Source organism: Ascaphus truei, chromosome 14 (genome assembly GCF_040206685.1).
Source record: "Ascaphus truei isolate aAscTru1 chromosome 14, aAscTru1.hap1, whole genome shotgun sequence".
In the NCBI taxonomy this organism is placed as follows: Eukaryota; Metazoa; Chordata; class Amphibia; order Anura; family Ascaphidae; genus Ascaphus; species Ascaphus truei.
Window position 1 is genome coordinate 30,609,803 of NC_134496.1, and position 26,802 is coordinate 30,636,604.

General features: G+C 40.3%; 1 protein-coding gene across 5 annotated transcripts in view; it reads left to right on the top strand.

Annotated features, from left to right (window-relative positions):
- The first annotated feature begins 5,339 nt into the window (after nucleotides 1–5,339).
- Nucleotides 5,340–26,802, top strand: part of DZIP1L (DAZ interacting zinc finger protein 1 like) — a 39,187-nt gene continuing 17,724 nt past the window's right edge. Inside the window, exons 1-7 of one of the 5 annotated variants that reach the window (XM_075570302.1) lie at nucleotides 5,340–5,461; nucleotides 18,272–18,847; nucleotides 19,949–20,033; nucleotides 21,039–21,163; nucleotides 23,408–23,569; nucleotides 24,342–24,464; nucleotides 24,731–24,793. In XM_075570302.1, coding sequence (XP_075426417.1) covers nucleotides 18,335–18,847; nucleotides 19,949–20,033; nucleotides 21,039–21,163; nucleotides 23,408–23,569; nucleotides 24,342–24,464; nucleotides 24,731–24,793 — 1,071 coding nt within the window. In that variant the 5' untranslated portion in view covers nucleotides 5,340–5,461; nucleotides 18,272–18,334. Of the gene's footprint in view, nucleotides 5,462–11,829; nucleotides 11,964–13,703; nucleotides 13,833–18,271; nucleotides 18,848–19,948; nucleotides 20,034–21,038; nucleotides 21,164–23,407; nucleotides 23,570–24,341; nucleotides 24,465–24,730; nucleotides 24,794–26,802 lie in introns of those variants that run through there. The other 4 variants (XM_075570300.1, XM_075570304.1, XM_075570301.1 and 1 more) reach the window with 4 other exon arrangements.

Sequence of the window (26,802 nt, forward strand, 5' to 3'; positions counted from 1 at the left end):
CTATTCACTATATGTATAGGAATTGATTCACATATGTTTTTTTCACATCACTATCTAGAGCGCGGTTTATATTCACTTTTGTACCATATATTATGGGCATGACAAGCTACTATAGCAGTCAATGGACACCCTAATACAAAAGCATGAATGTCCAAAATACACAAGAATTAAACCTATACAACAAGCACCTAAACCCCCCAAAACACAAATTACAAGCACTAGCCAACCAATCAATTACCTGAATAAAACCATTAACCAATCAATTAAATAAATCACACCACTAGACAATCAATTAAATAAATCACACCACTAGCCAAAAATAATAATTGAATAGCTAAAAGCATTAACCAACACAACAATTAATTAATACAACCACTAGACAACACCAATTTAAACCAGTAGCCAACAAAATACATCAATAAATAAAAACGCAAAACAATCTGGAAAAAAAATTCAAGCCATCACAATTCAAAACAATTTAATCTAAACAATAAAAATACATAGAATATATAACAGTTAATAGAAGAAATGCAGTTGACAAAAAATGCATTGGCTATTACTGTATCTGTACCCTGCTCCTAATGTCTCCCTAATATATTTGGAGGTAGTTTTTGAGGGTGTATATACAGTTGGAGACACTTATTAAATTTGAAAGGAGCGAGCGTGTCTTTTTTAACAATCCAGCAACAGTTTCTTAACCGCCCAGATTGTATTCAATGACGGATTTGAATGAATCCGTCTGCATTTTTTAGTATCCAATCTGCAGCCGTATTTTAGTCGGTGGAACTGATTTTGTCAAAATAAGTCACAGAATTCCGGGGAACGGAATTATCTGATTTTATGTGCATTGCTCTTTTTGTTTTATAATTCCCTGTATTTTTTATTTTGTAAAGCGCTGCGTACATTGTTGGTGTTCTTTAAATAATAAACTATGCAGTAGATAAATAGGCCAAGATACATAAAGTTCCGTTATTGACCTAACGAGGCATTAAGCCTATGCTAAATAGGACAACTAGCGGCCATTGTTTTTGCATATATTTAGCCTTATGGGTTTACGTTCACCTCAGAGAACATAATATCCATTACTGATTTTGATAAAATTACATTAGGAGTCCTGAGTTAACAGAGTTTTATGTATCTCAGAACTATTGTTTTCGTTTTATAAAAAGAATGTGTAGTACTCATTAATCTCCACAAGATGGCAGCAGAGACATACACGTTTCTTTATTTTCATTACTTGCCAACAGGTAGACAAATCTATTCCTGAATCTCTTATACCCCAAATGCTACTTTACTGAAATATGACCAGACATGCCAGCAATAAACTGCAAACCACAGGGGCAGAGGGTTCATTTTTAGTGTGTCTTAAATAAATGTAACGTTTCATTGTTTTTTTACTGAATGTCAAATAATTTCAAATATCTATATAAACCTTGGTAGTGGTGAAACTATTTCACATTTCAGACAATAAACAGATCACATTGTGGACGCTGAGATGAAACTGCTGAGTGTTTTGCAAACAGACATATTTTTGGCCAGCAATAAATATTCCCCTTTTTTTTTGCAAATATGGAAGAGTTTTGCACAGAACCATTTTTTGGAAATAAGCGTTTTGCTGGAAATAAACATTTCCAAATCTTGCAAACAGACATTTGTCAGTCGTAATAAACGTTTAAAATTATTAATATTTTTTAAAACAATATTACGCTTGGCTAATGGGTATAATTATGGGCACACCATATAGAAAACAAATACAGTTATAGTTTTACTAATACTGCTTTGCCCGATATGTGTTTGTATAGCTTCTGTCTTCATTTGTTTTGTGATTTTGCACTGTTTCTAACTTGTACAGTATGTACTGTATATTACATGTTACATTACACCAGTGCGTACGGCCATCAACAATTTTGCTTCTCACTTACATGGTGACCTTTAAAGATTCATTCCATATATTTTTACTGTGTGAACTAATGTTACATTTTAATTATGGTTTGGATTTATCATCCCAAAGTGCAAAATATATAGCACAATAAAAAGAGGAATTTAACGAAAGACCAGGACCTGTGTTTATAATTATTGAATGTAGTTGATGCAATAATAAAGATCATTAGCAAATTCAGCGTACAAGTAAAAAAAAACAATTGTGTAACTGGGGAAAGAGTTATTTATACTGTAGTAAGCAAAAGGTGTCTATGGAGGTGATTAGAAGCTATTTACACCTCCCAAGAGGTAACAGTTTTGTAATTACTATGGAATAATTAAACTAGGATCTTTGATGTAGTATAGCTAAGATAATGGGACCAATGTAATATTTTATTTATTTCTTTATAAAATGTTTTACCAGGAAGTAATACATTGAGAGTTACCTCTCGTTTTCAAGTATGTCCTGGACATAGTTAATATGACATAATACATGGTTACAAATACAGTTACATAAATGAACAGGGTATACATTAAACAATACATTGCATGCACAGTTAGAGAAGATGTATATTATAGGCGTATGTAACAGTTACAGACCAGATTAAAATGTGAGACAGCTTTCGTTTAACTTAAACTGGTGGTTGATGTGAGAGTCTCCGGTAGGTTGTTCCAGTTTTGGGGTGCACGGTAAGAGAAGGAGGAGCGGCCGGGTAATAAGATTACTTTTTTTTTAAAGTAAGTGCTAAAGTCATACAAACCTTCAAAATAATGTGAAGAATGCATACATATGAAGCATCATTTGTTCTTTGAAATGATATTTTGATGTATCCCTCATGTTGAATACCTGATTGATACAACGTAAATTCAAATATATATATATTTTTTTTATTTACAACTGATGTAGCCGTGTCCCCTCTTACCTCCGATGCCGGGGAGGGGGGCGACTGCGGTGTATGGGAGCGGCGGAGCTCTGCGGCATACCCAGCAACCGGGGGCCGCAATCTTGTAGTTAAGGGACTCGCAAACTTTTTTTGCTGCACCCCCATGTGCCTGCTCTCCTCCTTGGTGAGCCCCCCCCCCCCCCCCCTCCTGCAGAGGCCTCGCACGGTCCCCCGGCATTTAGTTTAAATGCCTGGGGGGAGAGCGCGGAACCTCTGCAACTGCCTGCACCCCCCGAAAAAAATCTTGCGCCCCCCTTTAGGGGTCACGCCCGCCAATTTGCGCACCACTGTTGTAGTTTGCGCATGCACAATTGCAGCCGTATGCATGCGCAGAGAGGCGAGAAGTTGAGGTGGCCATTTTAGGTTTGCACGTTGGAAACGTTTGCAGTTGGAAGAAGGGGAGAACCGTTGAGGTTGAGGTAGTGTCCAGGGAGCAGTGCTCCCCTGGACTATGTCTAGGTTTGTCCCTTAGGTTCCAGCTAGGTCCTAAGTCCATCTTAGATTCTGGCTGCTATAGGGAAGACCCCAGACAGAGATGCTACCCTTTAAGTCTTATAGTGTCAGGTGTAGCACCAGCAAAGAGACACCACGCGGTGAGCTGCAGCCTGTGGACTGGGATCAGACCACAGGTTAGAGAGAGAGGATTCAGTAGACATCGTGGGATCAGATGGATCTTTTTTGGTCATCCAACGGTACCTGGGTACAGGTGTGCCGAGGGAGGTAAAGTGCACCAACAGTTCACAGAGCTAGCGCTACACCCTACACGTGGGTGGGACTGACTCATTGGGGGAGAACATTTGGGTATTGGGGCCACGCACCCGAGGTACTTTGGTGGACACTCACCCTGTGTTTTTATTATTGTATTGTGTGTGTTATATTGTATGGTACCATTATATCGTTATTCTATTGTTAGTAAACCAATTGTTATATACTGGTGTGTGTATCATTTCACTGTAAGTGGTCCTGAAAGGGGTTATCCCGCTGCGCTGGGATCCCTCTCAGGTGGAGGCGCTGCACAGAGGCGACCGAGAGCTCACCCCAGGCTCCCAGCTGCGGAGGCTAAGGCCTTCTGTGAGCCACAGGTAACAGCAGCACGGTAGTTCCCTTAGACACGGAGAAAGGGGGGTTACACTAGTATTAGTAAATAACAGTTGTAACTATCCTGTGAAAGTAATACATTTTGGTTCACCTATAAAATTAAATATCCTAGATGCGTCAAACACATTTTTGAGTTCATACATGGCAACTTCATTGTGCGCTAACACTGTTAGGAGTCTTTTAGGGTTTACGCCAAGTTGAACTTGGCTTACAAATTTTATGCACTTTTAATTCATTTTGTGACACACAAAAATATTATTTTTTAGTACATACCTTTTACATCTGTACGCCCAGCGCCGGCCTTTTCTGTACGTTAAAACGAATTAAAAATATATATTTTTACTGCACCTGCAGAAATTTGAGCGTACATAGGACCATATGGCAGAATTGAAATTGTGTTTGACATTCGCCAACGTTGCACCCGCCATTGTGACATGTTATTTAGATTCCCGTCTCACCTTCAAATACTTTGTGGACACGATGCCCAATTATCTGAACCTGCTTCTCACCCCAACTGTACACAGCACTTACTGTACCTCCTGATACCCGCCTCCAGAAACCTGCTCATAGTCCCAAGGTTTAATAAGGAATCCGGTCGCTCTTGTTTCTCGTACCAATCACCCCATGGCTGGAACAATTTACCGGGGTCTCTCAAACTCGTCTCCTGTCTAAGTTCTTTCAAGACTTTGGCAGTTTCCTACTTTAAGCATGTTTGTAACTGTAACTTGCAACATTGTGACCAGGACATGTACGTGAAAATTAGAGGTAACGTTCAAAGGAGGTGATGTATCAAAGCAAATATGGAGCAAGATTGTCACAAATTGTATCATTTTCATCTTGTGTCTTTTTGCGTTAATGTATCAAGGTTTTTGCTTCGGGTATAGCGCCGTGTGCGTCCCCTTGCGATTTGGGGAGTGACAGTAGGAGGAGTTACATGACGCACAGATTATAATGACATGTAGCAAACTCTGCGTCTTCGTGCGTCACTTTTGTGTCTTGTATCTGTGCTTTAAAAATCCACCAGGATTGAGGTGGCGTAACTTTTCTGGCCAACAGTTTGCATCATAGGTAAGAAACACTTTGATACATTTGACGTAAACAGAAAATGGAGCAATGCGTCCAAACAAACTTCTGTCTGCACTTTCTTTGCGCTGATACGTCTCCCACATTGTATTTTTCCCTGGTAAAATATTTTATAAATAAAATTAATAAACTCAGTACACAGGACCCAACCTGTTCTGCCATTAACTCTGAGGAGCTGAAGACTTCTCTAATCCCGGGATGCCTCTTCAAGGTCCTAGGTGGTGTAGTGGTTAATTAGAAACAATTCTAATGGGATATCAGTGTGCTGGAACGGAATGTTACTGCAGTCACGTAGACAGCAGCTTGGCTTCTGGGGAAGTGTTCAGCTACAGTTTTACAAAGATAAGACTTAGGAAGGAGTTTTCCTCTTTGTCCAACGTTTGAAAGTCTCTTGTGACTCTATACAAGAACTACAGGTAAGTAATGGGGGAATATTTGTGTTATTGCTAATATTTAATGCTATAGATACCCTGTGTAGCAATGAATTATAAGGACAGCAGTATACGGTATGACAATATATGAGCATGTATATGTCTGTGTACAGTATAGATCCATATGACTGTATTTAGACTGTATTTAGCGGTATTATTATGTGTGTATTTGTGTCTTTCTGTGTCAGTGGGCATATCAGTGTGTTAAAATGTGTGTATCACTGTGCTAATGTGTGTGTAGCAGTACCTTTGTGCGTATCTGTGTTAATATGTGTATTGTGGGCCAGTGAATTTGTGCATTGGTCAGTGAGCATCAGCCGCATTAGGGGTGAGCAGTTATAAATGGCAAAGGGCACCATTAACTGCTTCTCTGCCAGGGGGGACAGCAAAATAAAATATTTCCCCTTATCAAAACATGAAAGTGGGACTATAAGTTTATAAATAAATATAAAAATGTACAGTGGATTTGTATTCACTATGGGAGTCATTTTTCAAATTCTCCTGCCTGTTGAGCTGAAGCTATTTAGTGCCCTGCCTTTTTATCTCTTTGGACCTAGCGGGGACTTTGTATGAGAGTCGATTTGTAATTATGCACTCATCACTGCATCATAGCATTCTCTACTCCATCTCTTCAGTTATGTGATTCCCAACTGACGTAGTTAACTGTTTTCTGGTTGTGATAAAGTTCATCCACAGTATTATCTTACAACACAAAGGGGCCTGTGTTTCCCTGTGTGTGTTAGTCTCCTATGTACAAACTTTCTGTTGACTAAGGCACATTCCTAAAATACCCTTTGGATGTTCACAGGTTCCTGATTACTGGATACTGGATGTGATTTTAAATGATATATACATATATCAGTGTGTTTAGGCTGTGTGTGTCATTGTGTCTATGTACATATTGTGTGTGTCAGTGTGTCTGTGTGTAGGCTGTGTGTTTGTGTCTGTGTACAAATTGTGTGTCATTGTGTGTCAGTGTATCTGTGTATAAGTTGTGTGTGTCAGTGTGTCTGTGTAAATTATAGACTGTGTGTATCAGTGTGACTGTGTACATAGTGTGTATGTCTGTGTATAGGCCTTGGGTGTCAGTGTGTCTGTGTATATACTGTGTGTCTGTGTGTCTATGTAAGTTAAAGAATGTGTGGGTCAGTGTGACTGTGTGTGTCTGTGTGTCTGTGTACATATTGTGTATGTCTGTGTATAGCCTGTGGGTGTCAGTGTGTCTGTGTATAGATTGTGTTTCAGTATCCTTGTATGTATCAATGTAACTGCGTATCATAGTTATACTTATATACCGTAGTAGATGAGGTTGAAAAAAGACATATGTCCATCAAGTTCAACCTATGCTACATTTAGACGACAGATACTTTATCCTATATTTGTACCTACTGCATATTGATCTAGAGGAAGACAAACAAAAAAAAACCCAGTGAAACATTATCCAATGCTATCTCATAAGGGAAATTAAATTCCTTCCTGACTCCAAGTAATGGCGATCAGATTTTTCCCTGTGTTCATTTGAATGTTTGTTCAGCAATATAAGTAAGTTGTGGGTCTGTATTTATATTTGTGTATGTGCAAATCTGTGTGTGTCATTGTAGGTGTTTATACTATGTCTGTGTGTTAATTGGCTTATTTGTGTCAATGTGTCTGCATGAAGGCTCTATTTAACTCACCCTTTATTTTACACATTCATCTTATCCGAATAAATGTAAAAAAAAAGATTAAATCAGTGTATTTTGGGCTCAAATGCATTGATGGCAAAATTAGCAATTCCCACTGTATTCAATAAACTTTCAATTATAGTTTTTATGTTTTGAGGCTAGTTCAGGGTTTCTAAACTGTCCAGATTCGGAAATTACATGTATATGGGGTCCGTGGACTTGTAGCACATTTTATCAAACATATAAAACCACTGTACCGTTTTTCTCACCACTTTATAAGACCTTACTAGCTACTGTGGCATGGAAGGGTTAACCCCTCACCTCCCATTAATCTGCCTCCTTGTTGTATCTTAGAAACCAGGGTGTCCTGGAGCTGAAGTGAATACAGTTCAGCTCGGGGAACTTCGTGCTTCCCACACATGTTAAAAAAAAACGTGGGAAGGTTACGAGTGGGAGGAACTGGCCCTTTAAAGAGGCAACGGAAGCAGATAATTTAACATTTAAAAAAAAAATGTAGGATTGAATAAGGGGGTCTGTCCGAAGCTGAACCCCATTAATTTCAGCTCCTGGGCCCCTTTCCTTCTGGAGATACTTACCTCCATGGGGGTGCTGGTTGCCACTCTTCTCTGTTCCCGGGGTTCATGTAATGGCCGCCTTTCAGAGCTTCCACCCCCTGCGGGCAAATAGGAAGCTGTGATTTCAAATATATATATATATATATATATATATATATATATATATTATTATTATTTTTTTAAACAGAGTGCTTGGATTGCTCCATTAAAAATGAGCAGAACTTGTCAGTGTAATCATCTCCCCTATAAAGATGTAATCTCCTTTAAAGTAACTGTTTTCCTTATTTGTACCCTGTGAAAAATGAATATGTTGCATTTCTCCGGGAACACTGAACTCCAGCATATCAGCCACTTCTGTGTCTCTGTTTCACAGATGGTGGCTTCATTATTACTTTTTTAAACAAAACTAACAATTTACCTGCAGGTTTGAGGGCTGACAAACATTCTGATCACCAACAGAGATAATATAAAGTAAAAACCCTCCTAAACATTCACCTCCCATGGAAACATTCAAAGTTCAAAGATGATTGAAAAATAACACTATCTAATGTATTTATTTTTTGTAAGTGCTTTATCGCCTACATATAACTTGCCCACTGCCATTACTGACTTTTTCCCCCAGAAGAATTGACCCTTTATTATTGTTATACTTTGGTTAGATCCACAAAACTCTGTTAAATTCGGGCTCATAACGTGACGTTCTGTAAAACAGAACCAGACATTATGTTATCTCAAAGCATAATCCTCAGACACTAACTATATGCTGCAAAAACAACGTCCAAACGACATCTCATTAGCATAGGGCTAGCGTCACATTATTGTGGCATAACGTTGTGTTATCTTCCAATAATGTGACGTCAAGAGTGTCTTAGCGTTATTCCGATCCAGACCCTAAAATAGGGGTTTAACTTGAGTTGATAAAGAGAGGCAAGAGAAACAATGCTTTGTTATATAAATCCTATGCAACTGTGGTGTCACACCCACCCAGACCCTATAAAATCCTTGTTTCAGTATCTGGGTATGAGTCATACTAAGTTCAGGTATGACCTAACTACAGTAACACCACGTTAAAGTCCCTGTGTTAACTTTACCGGTCTCTAGTGGATATACAATGCCATGATAACAACTAATTTGCCAATGCCCATCATAGATAATGACATGCTCTTTACAGGAGAAAATATGACTGAATGTTATGTTATTGTCCTTTGACGATACACAGTTACTGTTAACGTGACGATAAGTGACTTAACACAGAGCTTAGTGGATCTGGGCCAGAGGTTTTACCTGTCACTTTCTTCAGTTAATGTTGTTCTTAAGTGGGACTGCACCATTAACGCATGATAAGGAGTTCTGTGTATAGTGAACTGACAAGGTAGAGTATACAGTGAGAAGCTGGTAGGAGGCCAGGTTTTGGTTACTGGGCAACGTTAATATATTAACAGGGGACAAAAGCTACCACTGTATTTATTTCACAGGCTGATGCACACAGACCCGGATAGATTTTCAAAGCAACTGACGCTGCCCTGTGTACACAGGAATATGGAGATGTATATCCATTTAAACAGTCAAGACTCTCAGAACCAACAATCATACACAAACTGCGCTTAACACCCAAAAATGTGTATTAAAAGGGGTCTTTCCAACACTTAAAACCTGGTGTGTCTTTTATTTTACCATTGAAGGTAAATTGTACCTGATAAAGGCCCTGAGAGGTTTGGAAGCTTGTAACATATCAACTATTTGTTTATTTATTTATAAAATATTTTACCAGGAAGTAATACATTGAGAGTTACCTCTCGTTTTCAAGTATGTCCTGGTCCAGTAAAAAGTATCACTACCTATGCCTTCTCCCTCCAGAGTTCTTTACATAACTCCTTCCTCAGATTCCCCCCGCCCATAAGGAATTTTCTTCAATAGAAAGAAGTGTATATATATATATAAATATATATATATTTATTTATTTTTACTTTTACTGTTTTTATGCTATCAAAATCTTTCAAGGATCTTTATCTAATGTATTTCAGTGACTCAGACTGTTTGTCAGTCCTCAAAGCCCCAAGAGAATTGTTGTTTTTGTTGTGCCCATTGTATAGTAATTATGAAGTTGTCATTAGTCAAATATATAAACATAAGCGACTGATATACTTTACAGCAGCTTTCCCCCACTCCATTCTCCCCACGCCCCTCTTTATAAGGAGGGAACAGGGGGTCTCAGGAGCTGACCCGAGTTATTTTCAGTCCCAGGGACACCGTGATTCCTGAGATCCCTAAAGATAGTGGCATTATGTCCTGTTATTTAAATCTCCTGTATGATGCAGGTCAATAGGAACCCCTTCAGTCTACATCTGTGTCGCCCCAAAGGAACATAACCTTTGGCCCTGCTGTAGGGCAGCCAAAGCTTCTGAGATGTTTGCTGATGTTTGCCAATGTTACAGCTGCTCTATTACAATCTAAAACTCGACAGCCTTCTCATCCCTTGTACCCAATGTTTCAACGTACCCTGCCTTATAGATTGTAAGCTCCATGACACATTGCTGGCCTATTCTAACGCTTCTAACACAATTCTAATCTCGTATGTAAATGTTACATGCGCCCACAATCATATCTTTTACTGTCCATGAAATGTCTGTGAATTGACTGTATAACCTCTGTTCATTTAATGTAACCATGTACTGTCATCATAACTCTGTGCCCAGGACATACTTAAAAACGAGAAGCAACTCTCAATGTATTACTTCATGTTAACAGATTTTATAAATGATAGGAAAAGGTTGCAGCTTTCTATTTGCCCAACTCACGTGGTTGATTTAAACCTCTGTTTTGTTTTCCCTTGAGGGGACTGCAATTCGTTAGTTTTACAGGTAAAAGGTTAAAAAAAAAAAAAGGGGGGGAGGGTTAAAAAAAGTTAAGTGCTTTAATTCAGTGTTCCAGGAGAAATGCAAATCATGTTAATATTTAACAGGATGCAAAGAAGTCACACAGCTTTTTTTAAGGGTGATTACATCTTTCTAAGATAAATGATTCCACTGAGAACTTGCCCCCTTAAAGGCAAACTGATTGACTTGGCTGTATCGGATAAAAAAATAACTTTTATCTTATATACTGTAGTGCTGACAGCACATGGAGCGCTGCACATAGACTTACGCAGGCACGGTAAGTCCATGCCACTAAGGCGTGTAATATAGTGTGCGCGCGTGCGCTACCGTGCGCATGCGTGTCAATTAGAATTGGCTGTGTCCAGGCCTGACGTTCTATACTTCAGCCGCGTGCGCGCACGGCAGTGAGTGTTGAGCCGGCAGATCGGAGGAAAGAGCTGAAAAGTATCTTTTCGTGCTGCTGCCGGTACACGTCACGCTCTATTAGCCAATCACAGTGAGGCTGCAAATACTTTGTGTTTTGCGTCCTTTCTGAACTGCTCCAAATAACAATAACTAGCTGAATTGCGCATAGGTTCGCTCCTATGTTTCCATTAAAATTACAGCTATTCGAATAATTTAAAGTTTTAAAAACGACAATACACTGCAAATGTTTTTTTTTTTTTAATTAAGCCCTATACAACCTGAGTAACCCCTCCTTCTCCCAGATATCCAGTAGTTAAAGTAAACCATGGTGAGTAAGCGCCATTATGCTGTCACTGAACTGTACCTCTGCTTCATGCCACCGCTTACACCTATATAAATGAAAGGCGCATGCCACGTGCATGCGCAACGCCGGGCCCGCACACGCATCAGTGCCTACTATATAAAAAGCCTAAGAGCTTACAGTTTATCTTTTCCTGCCTAGGGCACAGTGCTGTGACCTTTCCCAAGGTCACATGAAGATCCACAGCAGGGACCTCATTACATATTATTTCATTGTGTTGCAAATTGTATGTGTTTTATGGTTTGCTGATATCCCTAACCCCATATTGTACTGCACTGCGAAATACGTTGGCGCAATATAAATAACAGATAATATTAATAATAATTTAGACCAGGTTCGCCTGCTTTGGAGGCAGGAGCATTAGAATTAAGCTACATGGAGAAGGACTGAGCGGGAGTTGTTGGGTAACCAGGATTGTGTTCCCAGTTGAGCTTTAAGCTTCATCTCCCAGTGGTTTGGCTTCCCTGGTTACCAACGATGCTTCCTGCTATGCTGGTTAATGCATGACAGGAGCAGAGAGGAGAAACCAACATTGTGACTCAGGTGTGAGGCTCAAGAGAGTCTGGTCCCTCCTACAGGTACAGTAGGATTCATATTTCTATCAAGGTAAAATTAGAGTTTGCAATGAGGAAGCCCCTATAGAAGTAGAAAAACTCAGCTATACAATGTCAGCAGTATATAACAGTATATAGCATTATCATGTGTCGACCTGTCTGTCTTTAGGCGTGTGTCTGTGTAGATTTGTGTGTACCTTTCTATAGAGTGGTAATGTGTATATTGTTCTGTAACTATGTCTGTGTCTGGTGTTGGTGCCTTTGTGTAGTAGTGTGTGCATGAGTCTGTGTATTGGTGTGTTAATGTATGTATCCTGTGTGTGTTAATGTGTACTGCGTGTCTGTTGCAGCAGTGTCTATATGTATATCAGTGTATTAGTGTGTATCAGTGCGCCTGTGTGTATGTGTGTATCAATATGTTTGTGTGTGTATACAGTATCTGTGTGAGTGTGTCTGTGTGTATGTGTGTGTGTGTACCAATGTGTCTGTGTGGGTATGTGTCTGTGTGTATATATCAGTGTGTGTTACTGTGTGTATGTATCAGTGTCCTGTATGTCAGTGTGTCTGTGCGTTTATCAGTGTGTTACTGTGTACACAGTATCAGTGTCTGTGTGTATTTTGTTACAGTGTATTAGTGTATAATTAGGAGTCAGCAGCTATAACTGGTAGAGGGCACCATTGTTCTGCCTGTTATTTTATTGCTCTGCATTATACTGATCTGTGCATTACATTACTCTGCATATTATTATATCACTCTGCATGTTAATATATTGCTCTTCATACTATTAATTGCTCTGCGTGTTATTATATTGCTTGGCAAATTTATATATGGTTCTGCTTGTTATTTTATTTTTATAGCTCTGTGTGTTTGTTCCATTGTATTATATTGCTCTGATTGTTCTTATATCACTCTGTGTTTTATTATATGGCTCTGCATATTGCACTGCTCTGCATATTATTAAATTGGCCTGCGTGTTATATTGCTGTGCATGTTATTTTGCTCTGTGTGTTATTATATTGCTCTGCAATGTGTTGTTATTTTGCTCTGCATGTTATTTTGCTCTGCGTGTTATTATATTGCTCTGCAATGTGTTTTATTGCTCTAAATGTTATTTTACTCTGCGTAATATTTTGCTCTGCAATGTGTTATTTTGCTTTGTGTGTTATTTTGCTCTACAATGTGTTGTTATATTGTTCTGCATGTTATTTTGCTCTATTTTGTATGTTTCTGTTATTTTGCTCTGCCTGTTATTTTGCTCTGCAATCTGTTGTTATATTGCTCTGTATGTTATTTTTGCTCTGCGTGTTATATTGCTCTGCAATGTGTTGTTATATTGCTCTGCATGTTATTTTGCTCTGCAATGTGTTGTTATATTGCTCTGCAATGTGTTGTTATATTGCTCTGCAATGTGTTGTTATATTGCTCTGCATGTTATATTGCCCTGCAATGTGGTGTTATATTGCTCTGTATGTTATTGCTGGCCCGTCTGGCAGTGAAGGTGTTACATTTTGTGCTGAACCGATATTTGCCCCACCTGACTCCCGTGGCTTTTAGAAACAGGTAGCCTTTTTCCTGTGTGGATCTGGCTAATGCATAATGCTAATTTCATGTTGCATCTGTTTGGGAGGAGAAAGGGAGAGATGTATTACATTGTAAGTTGCATTGGGCCTAGGGAACTTTTATCAGGGGGAAAGTAACTTAAGTATCAACCTCTAATGAATAGGTCATGTTGAGCCTTCTGTATACAGTTTTGGGTAGGCTGGTCTAAGGAGCAGAGTTACAGTACCTGTGTACACGCCTAGTAACAGCATACCCAAACAATAATTCGAAGCCGCTCTTATTGCAGAAAGACATGGTACGTTCCTGCACTTTATATTTTAAGGACTTGGTGAATTTCAGCATTTTCTCTACAGGCAGTGGGTAAGAGCCAAGTTGTCCCCCACAGGACCAAATTGAACTAATGAGAGGAATGTGCTGTATACTGTATGTGTACAGTATATGTAAAACAAATATATAATCACCGCGCTTCTCCATGTAAGGAGCATGCAGCTGGCGAAGGGATTGGCCATACAAATGTGAAAAACAGAAAGTGAATCCCTGCGCTTTTCCCTTTGGGATAGAAATAAATGGGGAATAAATGTAAAAATCTATAAGATAAAGGAGACTTTTGGTTACATCCTTTGATCAAATAATGCCACGCCTGCTAACCACGTCAAGTTAAGTCTCTATAGCAGGTCCCTATGCTAAATGCATACTAGTGTTATGTGATATAAACCCTTAAGGGGGTAATATATCCAAGCATATGCTTATACTGTATAACCTAGTGCAGTTAAAAACTGGTAAATACCAGTGAGGATACTTACTGTACATGTCTGCAAGTAAAGTGAATAGTGAAAATACGGGGACCATACTGGGAGATTATGTACCTTGAAAAAAGGAGGGGCTGGCTTCCCACAAGTTGCTCAATAAGCAGTTGCAGGTGATTTGGCTAAATACATTAATAACACCCTAATATGTGTACAGTATACTCTGCATGTTATTATGCTGCTCTGTGTGTTATTACATCACTCTGCATGTTATTATATCACTCTGCATGTTATTATATCACTCTGAATGTTATTATACCATTCTGCATGTTATTATATCACTCTGCATGTTACACTGCTCTACGTGTGGTTCTATCACTCTGCATGTTATTACAGGCATACCCCGCATTAACGTACGCAATGGGACCGGAGCATGTATGTAAAGTGAAAATGTACTTAAAGTGAAGCACTACCTTTTTCCCACTTATCGATGCATGTACTGTACTGCAATCGTCATACATGTGCATAACTGATGTAAATAACGCATGTGTAACAGGCTCTATAGTCTCCCCGCTTGCGCACAGCTTCAGTACAGGTGGGGAGCCAGTATTGCTGTTCAGGACGTGCTGACAGGCGCATGTGTGAGCTGCCGTTTGCCTATTGAGCGAAATGTACTTACTCGCGAGTGTACTTGAAGTGAGTGTCCTTAAAGCGGGGTATACCTGTATATCCCTCTGCATGTTATTATATCCCTCTGCATGTTATTATATTACTCTGTGTGTTATTATATCGTTCTGCATGTTATTATATCACTCTGCATGTTACACTGCTCTACGTGTGGTTTTATCACTGTGTTATTATATCACTCTGCATGTTATTATATCACTGCATGTTATTATATCACTCTGTGTTATTATATCACTCTACATGTTATTATATCGCTCTGCATGTTATTATATCACTCTGCGTTATTATATCACTCTGTGTTATTATATCAGTCTGCATGTTATTATATCACTCTGCATGTTACACTGCTCTGCGTGTAGTTCTATCACTCTGTGTTATTATATCGCTCTGTGTGTGGTTATATCGCTCTGCATGTTATTATATCACTCTGCGTGCGGTTCTATCACTCTGTTATTATATCACTCTGCATGTTATTATAACACTCTGCGTTTGGTTATATACAGTATCGCTCTGCTTGTGGTTCTATCACTCTGTGTTATATCAATCTGCATGTTATTATATCGCTCAGCGTGTGGTTATATCGCTCTACATGTTGTCATATGATTCTGCATGTTATTATATTGCACACCATGCAAAGAATATCAAATTGTGCGCCAAATATAAGAACATGAATTAGACATCCCAACATATGCTATGAGTTTGGGTGAGAAATGCAATGCTTTTCTTTATACATAGTCCTCATGCTTTGTGTGTGAGTAGAGATGGGCAACGTTTTCACACAAATTCCTCGCTGTCCTGGCAGATTAGTTGCTTTTTTTTGTCTATCACAGAGAATTCGCAAACGTATTTGAGAGAGACAACTTTACTCAAAAAGCACTAGGTGGGTCAGTTAGTGACTGGGTGGGTGGGCGAGTGAGTTAGTGGCTGGGTGGGTGAGTTAGTGACTGGGTGGGTGAGTTAGTGGGTGGGTGGGTGAGTTAGTGAGTGGGTAAGTTAGTGAGTGGGTGGGTGAGTTAGTGAGTGGGTGGGTGAGTTAGTGAGTGGGTGGGTGGGTGAGTTAGTGAGTGGGTGGGTGAGTTAGTGAGTGAGTGGGTGAGTTAGTGAGTGGGTGGGTGAGTGGGTGATGAGTGGGTGGGTGAGTTAGTGAGTGGGTGAGTTAGTGAGTGGGTGGGTGAGTAAGTGAGTGGGTGGGTGAGTTGAGTGAGTGGGTGGGTGAGTGAGTGGGTGAGTTAGTGAGTGGGTGGGTGAGTTAGTGAGTGGGTGGGTGGGTTAGTGACTGGGTGGGTGAGTTAGTGACTGGGTGGGTGACATCTCCTCCCCCCCCCCGCAGCCCCCATAGCTTAGGTGGCGTCGGAGGCCTGAAGATAGCGGGTAGGCAGGCCTGCATTTCCCCCCTGCATCTTACCCCCTTGCATCTTACCTCCCATATCTCATGCAGCGGCATGAAGATAGTGGGCATCCCAGCACCCCCTCCCCCCCACCCCCATACCTCACGCGGCGGCAATAGCTAGCGGTCCGGCATCCTCCACCTGCCCCCCCTCTCATACCTCAGGCTGCGGCGGCATGAAGATAGCGGGCGGGCCACCATCCCCCCCACCTCACGCGTAGAGGAACCTTTGGGGAGGCGGCAAGTTGGGTGGAAGGCACGGGGTGGGGTGTCCCCCACCGGCCGCCCCAGGGGACAGTCAGCACTGCCCCCCACTGCTCTGCTCCCCCCGCCAGCATTGTATTACATAGCAATAAAAAAAATGCCAATAAACCAATTGATTGGCACAGTGGTTCACCATGCCCATGTTTGCCACAATGGCAATAAATGGGCAAGCTAAAAAAAAAACAGGCACAAAATAAAACATGTGACATTTAAAGTGAACAAGCATTTCACAATAAAGCCATTGATTGTGACTGTGGTAAACCATACCCACAATATATGGACATGAATTGCCACACTGACAATGAATGGGCAACCTGAATTGGTTATACTTTTACAAGAGTGTGTTACATATTGGACAAAGTAATGCACAGTAAAACTGAATATCACTAAAATGTAATTAATGGTGCAATGCTGCCACCCTGTGTGCATTTAATATTGTGCACATGTAATAAACAAATTTCTTCTCTTTTATACTGCTGACAATATACGTGGTGCTGTACAAATATTTTTTTCTGCTACTTAGAGGTTCCAACCTATTTTTTAGTATTTAGCTGATTGTCTAGGCATCAAGTAAAATGTATGTATCAAGGTACTGTGGATTGATTTTGTCCCATGTACATCAGATTGTGAGTTGGAGAGGGACAATAGGAGATATTAGGGGAGAGAAACTTAAGTACCAATGTAAATACATTTGACACAACTTTAAACATAATTTTAGAGTGCCCCTATGCGGTACCTGGCAAGCCAAGGGCAAATGATCATTTTCTTGGAGATGATCGCACTGGCTACTTTGATGAAGTTGCCAGTCTGATCAAAACCAAAGCCCCTTCCACTTTGTTTTGCTGTATCCGTGGCCCAGCTGTGTCAGGTAATCACCCCAGCACTGTAAACGTTAAATGTTGTACGTAAAAGTACATTCCATGATTGCTTGCAAACAGCAATATACTTGTAGTTTTAACCTGCTGTATTAGACTGCTTTTACAGCAATACTAGGTTTAGAAGTACAGAGCCAGCAGACCCACTTAAAGCTGCAGTCCAAGCAATATCCTACATGTGTGTGTGTGTGTGTGTGTGTTTTTTAATACATCCATTCTGTACTATGAGAAAATACTTGTAGCATTTTTTTAAACTGTAAATGACATTTTTTTAATGTATTATAATGTAACAAGCATTTTTTGTTCCTATAGCAAACATTTACAACGTTACACCCCCTTCCTCTTCTGAAACAGGCTGTGGCACACCCCTTTTTGAGCCCTGCCCTCCCTCTAGCGGTGCACCAAATGTATCTAGTGACTGCCTGGTCACATGATCTTCCCCACTGAACTTTGTCATATTAATTTGCAAATGCATTCCACTGACTGCAGAATACTCCTCTGCAGCCATTTAGTGAACCCCCGAGCCAAATCTTCGTCTATCAATCACAGGAGAACGGATCAATTGGCAACTTTGCTAATTACTTATCATTGTGTGGATTGTATTGATGCACATATTAAACTTAATTTAAAAGAACAGCAGCTTGGACTGCTGCTTTAAAGACAGCTCTTGTACCCATATGCATGGAGACCCTTAGTGCCTCTATATCTTCAGTGGGATATTTGTGGATAGTGAGATCATGTAGCTACCTACTTTATGTCTGTACTATTTTCCATCTGTAATGAAAAATGTCATGAATACATTTATACAATCCATAATTAATCTTCCTGTCTCTCATGCAGCCTTTCTTCCAGAATATATACCACCCGCTGTCATATCTTCCATCCAGCCCACGTTCCCTGAAGATGCCCGGATACCTTGCTTCCCCGGTTCAATACGCATCTTTTCCATATGTCACGATGTCACCCAAATCCAGTGGTATCCAGACTTTTAGGTTCCAACCACGTAGGGATGGCATAGACTGGAGGCGCTTCAGTGCCATCGATGTGGAAAGGGTGGCCCGTGAACTGGATATCTCTACGCTCCAGGAGAGCATCAATTCAATAACCTTCTGTAACCTGGATGGTGAAAGATGCCCATACTGTCAGCAGTCAGTGGACCCTGTGCTGTTGAAGGTGCTAAAGATGGCCCAGATGACCATTGAATACCTTCTGCACTGCCAGGAGTGTCTAAGCACCAGCGTGGCACAGCTGGAGGAACGTGTGCAGGAGGCAGCTGCTGAACATCAGCAGACTAAAGAAGAGTTGGTCAAGCAAGGAGAGGAGCTGAAGAAAATCAAGGAGGAGAGCAGGAGGAGAAAGAAGTTGATTGGAACTCAGCAATTGCTCTTGCAGTCTGGAGCAAACAACTATCATAAGGTGAGGCCAGAGGCATGATGGGCGCTCAGACATCTCCTGGTTGTCGAACATTAGAGTGTATTACATTTCAAACAGATATTTAAGCTTGTTAGACCTAGGGGATTTTTTTAAAACAACAATAATGATGCTCAGAAATGCAGATGTTATCATAATCTCTGTCCTGTAACGCCTCCCTTATTCCCCAATTATAAATAAAGGACAAATATCTCACACAATTAAATATAAAGGTTGCACACGGGCCTTTTTTCAACTTTGTCATTACTGTGTTACTGTGTATTATGCAACTATGTAACTCTTCCTATTAACCCAGTGATGCAAAGTACTGTATCTCCATACATTATCTGAATATATTAGGCCTCGGGCATGGTGCCTCGGGCCGTGCTGAGCCGTGCTCCTGCTCTGCCTCGCCTGCTCAAACTGGAGCTTTTTTGTGTCCTGGCAGGCGGGGCGGAGGCGGGGTGAAGGCGTGGCGGGAGGCGGGGCTAGTCCCTCGCTCCCATTGGATGTGAGCGGTGACGTGACAGCTCCTCCGCTCCCCTGAGTGTCAAATTTTAAACTTGCCTGTCTCCTCAGAATTTCTCAGCCTCCGCACGCATGCGGAAGCAGCTGCTAAAGCCGCACTGATCACAGATGAAGGGGGTACGTTCATCTGCTCAGCGCGGCTCAGCACAGCTCAGCGGGGTCTGTGGGACTATGTCCCAGGCCTTAGAAAGCGGAGGGTGAAAAAGACACTTTGCAGCAATTTCGCTTAAATATTGCCCTAATTTGTAACATAAGCCCCTATATTCAGTATGGGTAGTATCTCTTTATAGATATAGGTGTTTAGGAACCTTACACGTTCCATTTTTGTGGGAAATAAACAATGTGACCGTTGCCATTGGCTTGACAGGGACCCTCTGTGTGTTGGGATAAGAGGGTATGACAGACGCAAGGTAAATTAGCAGGGTTGGGGGCACAGTTATGATATAGCATTCGTTACTACAGGTTTCAGTACTAGTTTTATGGGCTCATCATTGGTGCAATGATTGTGCTTTAGGACTGCGATGTGCTGCTAAATAAGATAGTATGTATCTCTCTTCATTGTATCCCTTTTCTTCACAGTGTCAACTGTGTGACAAGGCCTTCATGAACTACTCATACCTTCAAGAACACCATCAGCGCAGACACCCTGAGGTCACTGAGGCTGGTATGCTGCAGTAATCTCATTGCATCTGGGTCCCGATTTGCTGCTAAAACTTGGTGTACTGGTGTAGTAAACTTTATAGTCCTCTCCGAGACGTTGTGGTATTCTGCACCAACACTACCATTGAATACCATGGAAACTCTTTGAAATGCTGGGTCTTCCAAAGGAGAGGTCGGCCATCTGGAAGCAAAAGTGGAGCCCCCTCCATTTCCATCACTGTGGGATCACGGTACCTCCAGCACTATTAAGGTTAATTAAAGAGATCTTTGGTGCATGAGCTCCATTGACCTTATTTTGTCATTTACTTGCTGCTTTCCCCCCATTGTTTGTACTTTATTTTTCAGTATTGTCATTTTGTAATGCGCTATACACACTGTTGGTGCTAAAGTATGTAAATAAAATATACCTGCAGTACATAAATACAATAATGAGTTAAAAAAAAAAACAGATTGAGTATCAATATTAATACCAATATGAATAGCTCTTTGTAAAGGTTAATTTAAGTGAGAAACTGTTTGATTGCTCGCTTAGGGACCTACAGCTGTTTGCAAACTTACAGCTCCATAACAACAGTATATGGTAAGGATGTCTGAAAAAGACCCTATTGCAATGATAAACCTTGCTTAATTAATGTACAAGTCTAATTAAATAATAATAGTTGCAGATGTAATATAGGCTTAGAACTTTCCAACATTCCATTACCATTACACCCATTAAGACTTGGTCCAATCATAATACAGGAATTTGAAGGGAGTGCAACCAATGGTCTTTTAATGTACAGTATTATAACATTGGGTTGTACCAGTGATAATTCTCTATCTTTAAGCCCACCTTATATCAACCCACCAATGCCTGACAGTTCTGGTGAACAGTTTGGCTTGTACTTGCTAGAAGTACAGTAGGACCTCCACAATCTAGATGACAGTGGAGGATTACATACACAAAAGATACTTGTCTTATCCACAATGACCCTTTACAAGCTTGTTTTGCACCTTGTGCTTACTGCAGAACGACAGAAGAAGAAGCAGGTGGAGCAGATGGAAGATGGAATTGAGGACCTGAAGTCTAAGTTGCAGAAGACTCGGTCTCAGCTGGATGCTGAGAGGGAGATTGAGCATCAGCGCAGAATGCAGGTACTGGGACCACTTCCCATTTACTGGCCAACGTGTCAAAGCTCAAGCAGACAATGAGGGCTAGTCACTGAAAGTCCCATAGACGTCTGTTGTGTGGACAAAGTGATCAGAAAGTAGCTAAGTATTTGAGAATCACCTATTTGTATGTATAGTGTAGTTGAAATAACCACTTGGACAAGCTGGATCATGTGTAAATACATGTGGATAGGTTCCATCATACCTTAATGTTGCTGTTTATCAATCCCTATATAGGAATATACATATATACAAATAGGATATTAATCTGTGCAAGGATATGCTACACTAACAAGCCTGAATGAATATAGTGTGATATTAATCAACCTATCATACAAAGTACTCTCTATAGGATTATAACATTGTATTGGTTTTAAATGAATCACTGACATGGATGTATAAGAATCAGCAGAGTTCATATCAATGTAGATAGTCCACTGAGTAATTACTGACTATACTAGCCACCTGTGAATGGGGTATTTTAATAGGTTTGAATGATATGTATGTGTTTTTAATGAGTATTTACACTAATAAAACTTTATTATTTTCTTTGGACTTATTGGTATTATAAGGGTCATTAATTCCCTATACAGCTGACTATACAGGTAATTTTTCCTGTCGGATCATTGTTGTCCAGTATATTTTTTTTTCTCCAGCATTGAGTGCTGTGTGCTTTGGGGATTCTTTTTTGATCCTTCTTGGATCACACTGTTATGTATATACATTCAATAGTAAAAAGTTATTACCTGGAACATTAAGATTAAAGTTTTGCTTAATTGGGTTGTAGCCCTCATTAAAAAAAGGAATAGATGTTTTCATGGAAAGGAAGTCCAGTAATAGATACAAGTAGCAGAGACAAACTGTACCTGGCGGCAATGAGAGAGTGATTATACATGCTGCTGTGTCCCAGAATCCTCCAGTACTTGCCACTGTCAGAGTCAGAATTCTTGGCTTAACAATTTGATCTGCCCCAATTTTTTCAAGTCTTATGTTCTTACAAGTCTTCCTAATAGGTAGAGATGGCCACTGGTTTCTCGTCAGAGTCACCATCAGGGGAAGAAGGGAGCACTTGGCCACTTATCCCAGGCCCAGTGGCAATACAGGGTCTGGTTAGTTAACCAGATGTTGGGCCCTACTCCACAACCTCTTAGCACCTCCCCTGCTCAACAAGATCACCCTGAATTCACTCACTAAGCTGGGGCATAGCTGTAGATTTCTGTCTCGGCCCCTAGAAATGCAGATGCTGGCCTGTTTCTCATAGTGATAAATCAAAAACATTGATTGAAGAGAGGGGGTACAGAACATTTCTACTTTTTATTTATGAACCTAAACTTCCACTTTTATAGCATACAGTATATGATTTAGTCTACAAATTCCCCCTCTTTATGAAACTTTCACCAATGATTAGAATTATGGGACTCATGATTAGTTTTGTCAGTGTGGGTGAACGATTCGATATGGGATGCTATGATGCTAACCTTTTCAGTGCAAGAGGCGCTGCGGTGCCAGAAGGCCACGGCCCCTTCCGCACTCTGATCCGGAGAAGCAGCCACGTGATCGTTCTGTCACTGACGTAAGGGTTGGGGCCATCGCCCTTTTGTTGCTCATCACTGCAGATCGAATCCTGAGCTGCATGGGCATGCAGGGTATGATCTCACCTAGTGCAACTAGCAGGAACTTTTGGACGTTGCTACTACGTCATGGACCACCTAAAGTGCCAGACCCCATGATGTTGTAGCTATATCCTGAGCCACTCAAAGGATTAATCCAATGGTCGAAGTGACTCTAAAAAGTAATAGTTCCCTATTAAAAAAAACACACACACATTTTGTTAATCATTTGAGCAAAATTCTTACAACTTTATTTTAAAAAGATTTAAGCAATATTTATGCTGGGGGAAAAAAAGAGAAGGAAAGTGTTTTACAATTAATCCCCTTTTCTGTGAAATAAGTGAAAATATAAGTTAAATAAAATGACTAGAGGTACCCCTGTACACCCCATGTCACTTTAACCATTATAGTCAACATTCTTGCACTTAACCATTATGGTGACGTACAAGAATGTTTTCAGAAACAAGGCTGATCCATCCATCATGGGATTGAGATGGATTACATTTTCCAGACAGTGCTAAAGCATCACATCTCTGTGCCTATTCCTCTCTTCCTAAAAGATCCCGAGGGATTGCTACCCTGTTCCTTAACACCCTAGTACAGTTTATGTCTTTGGCAGGAGGCAGAGGAAGCACGTCGTCGGGAAGAAGATGGGAAGAGGGACTTTGAAAGATGGAAAGAGGAAGAGAGAATAAAGTTTCAAGATGAGATAGATAGATTGAGGAAACAATTCCTCTCTCAGCTTCAGGATATAACCATTAAGAATTCCACCTTTGAAAGCGTGAGTAAGACAACATATATACAGTAAATGTAGACTCTGCTATTAGCTGCAGTGACATATCCCCCCACGAGGGTCATTTTTATGGGCTATGTTGATATTATGGACACATCTATATAAATATAGGCATGTTTTAATGCCAGCGATAACGTGGTTTAACTAAGCAATTAATAACCCCTTCAGCAGCTAGAAGGGGCAAGTCTAGCGGGTAAAAGCCACACCCTCCCCTTGAAAATGAACATGGTACATAAAACAATGATGGTGAGTGCCTCTCACAGTTCCTTTTAAATCTGCATCATGATACATACAACTTTAATTCCGCATATAGCTAACACTCTCTACTGATGGAGATTCCAGCTATTACAAATGTTGGGGGTATTTTCAGAATTGACGCTGTGGAACTCTAGATTTAACTTCATATCTTTTTTATTTTTATGTGTTACAAAAAGAGACTATTCATGTAAACGTACAGTAATTGAATTGCAGTGGATGATGGACTCACCATAGCTAGTCAGGGTTAGGGTAATATACCATTGACGCAGAGAACGATGAAACAATACAGTTGTAAATGTCACAGTGCTGCTTGAATTTTTCAAATGTACTTTCTTCCTTGTTATCAGAATAATACATTTGCTGTTGATATACTTTAGCAAGGTGCAAGGCTAGAATAAGTGTCTGCCAAACGTAATCCTAGGGTGGGTGTATTAATTATTCCCATACAGGAGGGTGTAATGCCCAACAATTATTCATTGCCTTCCATGACTTCTTCCATTAGAGATTTCAAGACCTGGAGGTTAAGAAGTTAATGACCTCTAATCTTGGTACCCTGGAAGATGAGGAGGACAGACGTGAGCAGCAGAAGGAACTGTGGAGTCTGAGGGAGGAGATGGAGCGACAGGTTAGAGTGACAGCAAAGAAAAGTTCTAATTTGTTCACACATTTTATTGAAGCCATCCATCCATATTCATTATTGCATCCCTTCTTATGTATAACTCCATTCATCTATATCCATTACTCCATCCAACGCCCATTCCTCTACCTATCCAGTTATCCATCCATTCCCTCATCACCCTATAAACCCATCCATCTGCCCACCTATCACAATTGTTAAATTACATATCTACCATTGTTGTATTAATAGTTACAGTTTTGTTTCCCTTGCAGAGAACAGAGTGGAAAAATAAGTTGAAGGATATACAGAGGGAGCACACTGGGGAGAAGGAAGAGGTAAAATCTTTATTCTGGGGACAGTTGGCAACTTTAGTGATATTTTACATTGAGCGTGGCAGTAAAATAGCAACAGCTGGGCCTGGATTACAAAGTAGGATTTGCCAAGAAATTGCTGTTCCTGAAACATGGCTTTGAGAGAGAAACAAACACAGTCTATTCTTAGTTAGATTCCCAAGTGCTATATATCCCCTCAAACACACCTTCAAACAACACGTGGAGATACACTAGTGCACAAGAATGGGCATCCCTGAGATACCTAGAAAATATGCTAAAAGGATATATTAATGATCCCTATCAGCATGTTTCTCCACATGTTGTTTAAAGGTAACTAATAATAATAATCCACACTTCAGGGTCTGGAACTTCTAATCGAATGTACGAATGGTGGCTGCTGGCGGAATTGCATGCATTCACTCAAATTATTTTTACATCTTACATGTTAATATTAGTCCGCGAATAAAATATTGTCAAAACCTCTGCGAATAATTTGCGGGTCAAATGTTGACACATTCACTCATCTCTACTGTCTGGTACATCCTTTGTTCACAAAATACAACAAGAGAATAAATTATGAGGGGGTCTTTTAATTCTGGGTGGATTTCTGGATTCCAGTAATATTTTGCACAAGAGAGTTACAACTACCTCAAGCATATAAAAGGTTAAATTGAATCAGAAGGTATCATGTTTTCTAGACTTCAAAGGTTTCTACTTCAAATATAATTTCAAAAGACCTGAAGAGAAAATATGTGATAATATATGGAAAATTGTCACGTTGGTCCATGACAATGCAACAGATCTTTACAATATTAGAACATCTTATTTTGGATTGAGACTGTTAAAAAAGAACACGAAATCTTGGGGGAATTTAATCTGAGCTTCAGGGTTCACATCACAGTCTACAGTAGGACGATTAAAATTGTCTTTAAATGTCAACATCGTGCAGGTAACACTGGCAACATAACAATAAAAAAGAAGATATAATAAAGGTCCTATTTCTACTAATCTGCAGCATTTAATGGACATTGGGAGTGAAAGATGTGTGGTGTAATCACTAAAGTTCTGGTCTTGAATGTAAATGAAGTTCAACTCCTACCTCAGCCACTTGAAGTTCATGAGATCTTCCGCCAACTAGCATTGTTTATTTTTATTTATGCAGTAATTAAAAGTGGAAGCATTGAACAGGGAATCCACGAGCCAGGAAGATCGCAATCTAATGTCTAATGGGGTGATGGCTACATAGAAAAATCAGGGAGAAATATAAGTGTAATACTGTAGGTATTTCAGTGCCGTACACAAATGTGGATTCAGTGGTTGAAGGTTGAAGCATCTATTGGTATTTCCCTGCTGATAAAATGCCTCTTCTAAAAGATGGCTTTTTAGGTGATCCTTATACATGGCAAAGAGAGAGCTTGGCAAATATTGATTCCTATTCAATGAGCTGTGAAGCCACTTTTGGTCCTGATGAAAAGGACTTCACAGCAAATACTGGTAGCAAGAGTTCCAGAGATGCAGTACTGTAAGCAAATGCCGTAATCTTCATCTGCCTTCGCAGAACATGTGTGTTCATGATACATTGAAATACAGGGATGGGGGGAGGAGAAGGGGTGAGCCCTGCTCAGCTAGTAATTATGGGAGGAGAAGCTAACAGTGGTGCTATCTGGGATAGAGGGGTACATGAATTAAGGACAGCAGAGAGAGATCAGTAGTGCTGGTAAATACTGCCGAGATAGATACACTCTTGTATCAAAATGTTACCTTGCAGGTCTGTAACCCACAATCAGGGTATGATACTTTTACTGCCGAGTTCTATGGCCGGGAGCTGTATCACAGACATGCAGAGTCTCCCACACCGCACTAAAATCCCAGAATGCCCCCCATGCAAGCTGTGATAGCTTCTAACACTAGCTAGTGGGATCCTGCACGGCCCACATCTTTTTTAGCTGATCTTGGAGCAAAGCTGACAAGCCGCGAATGAAGACTGACCAGGCTACTGCTAGCCTGGTCGC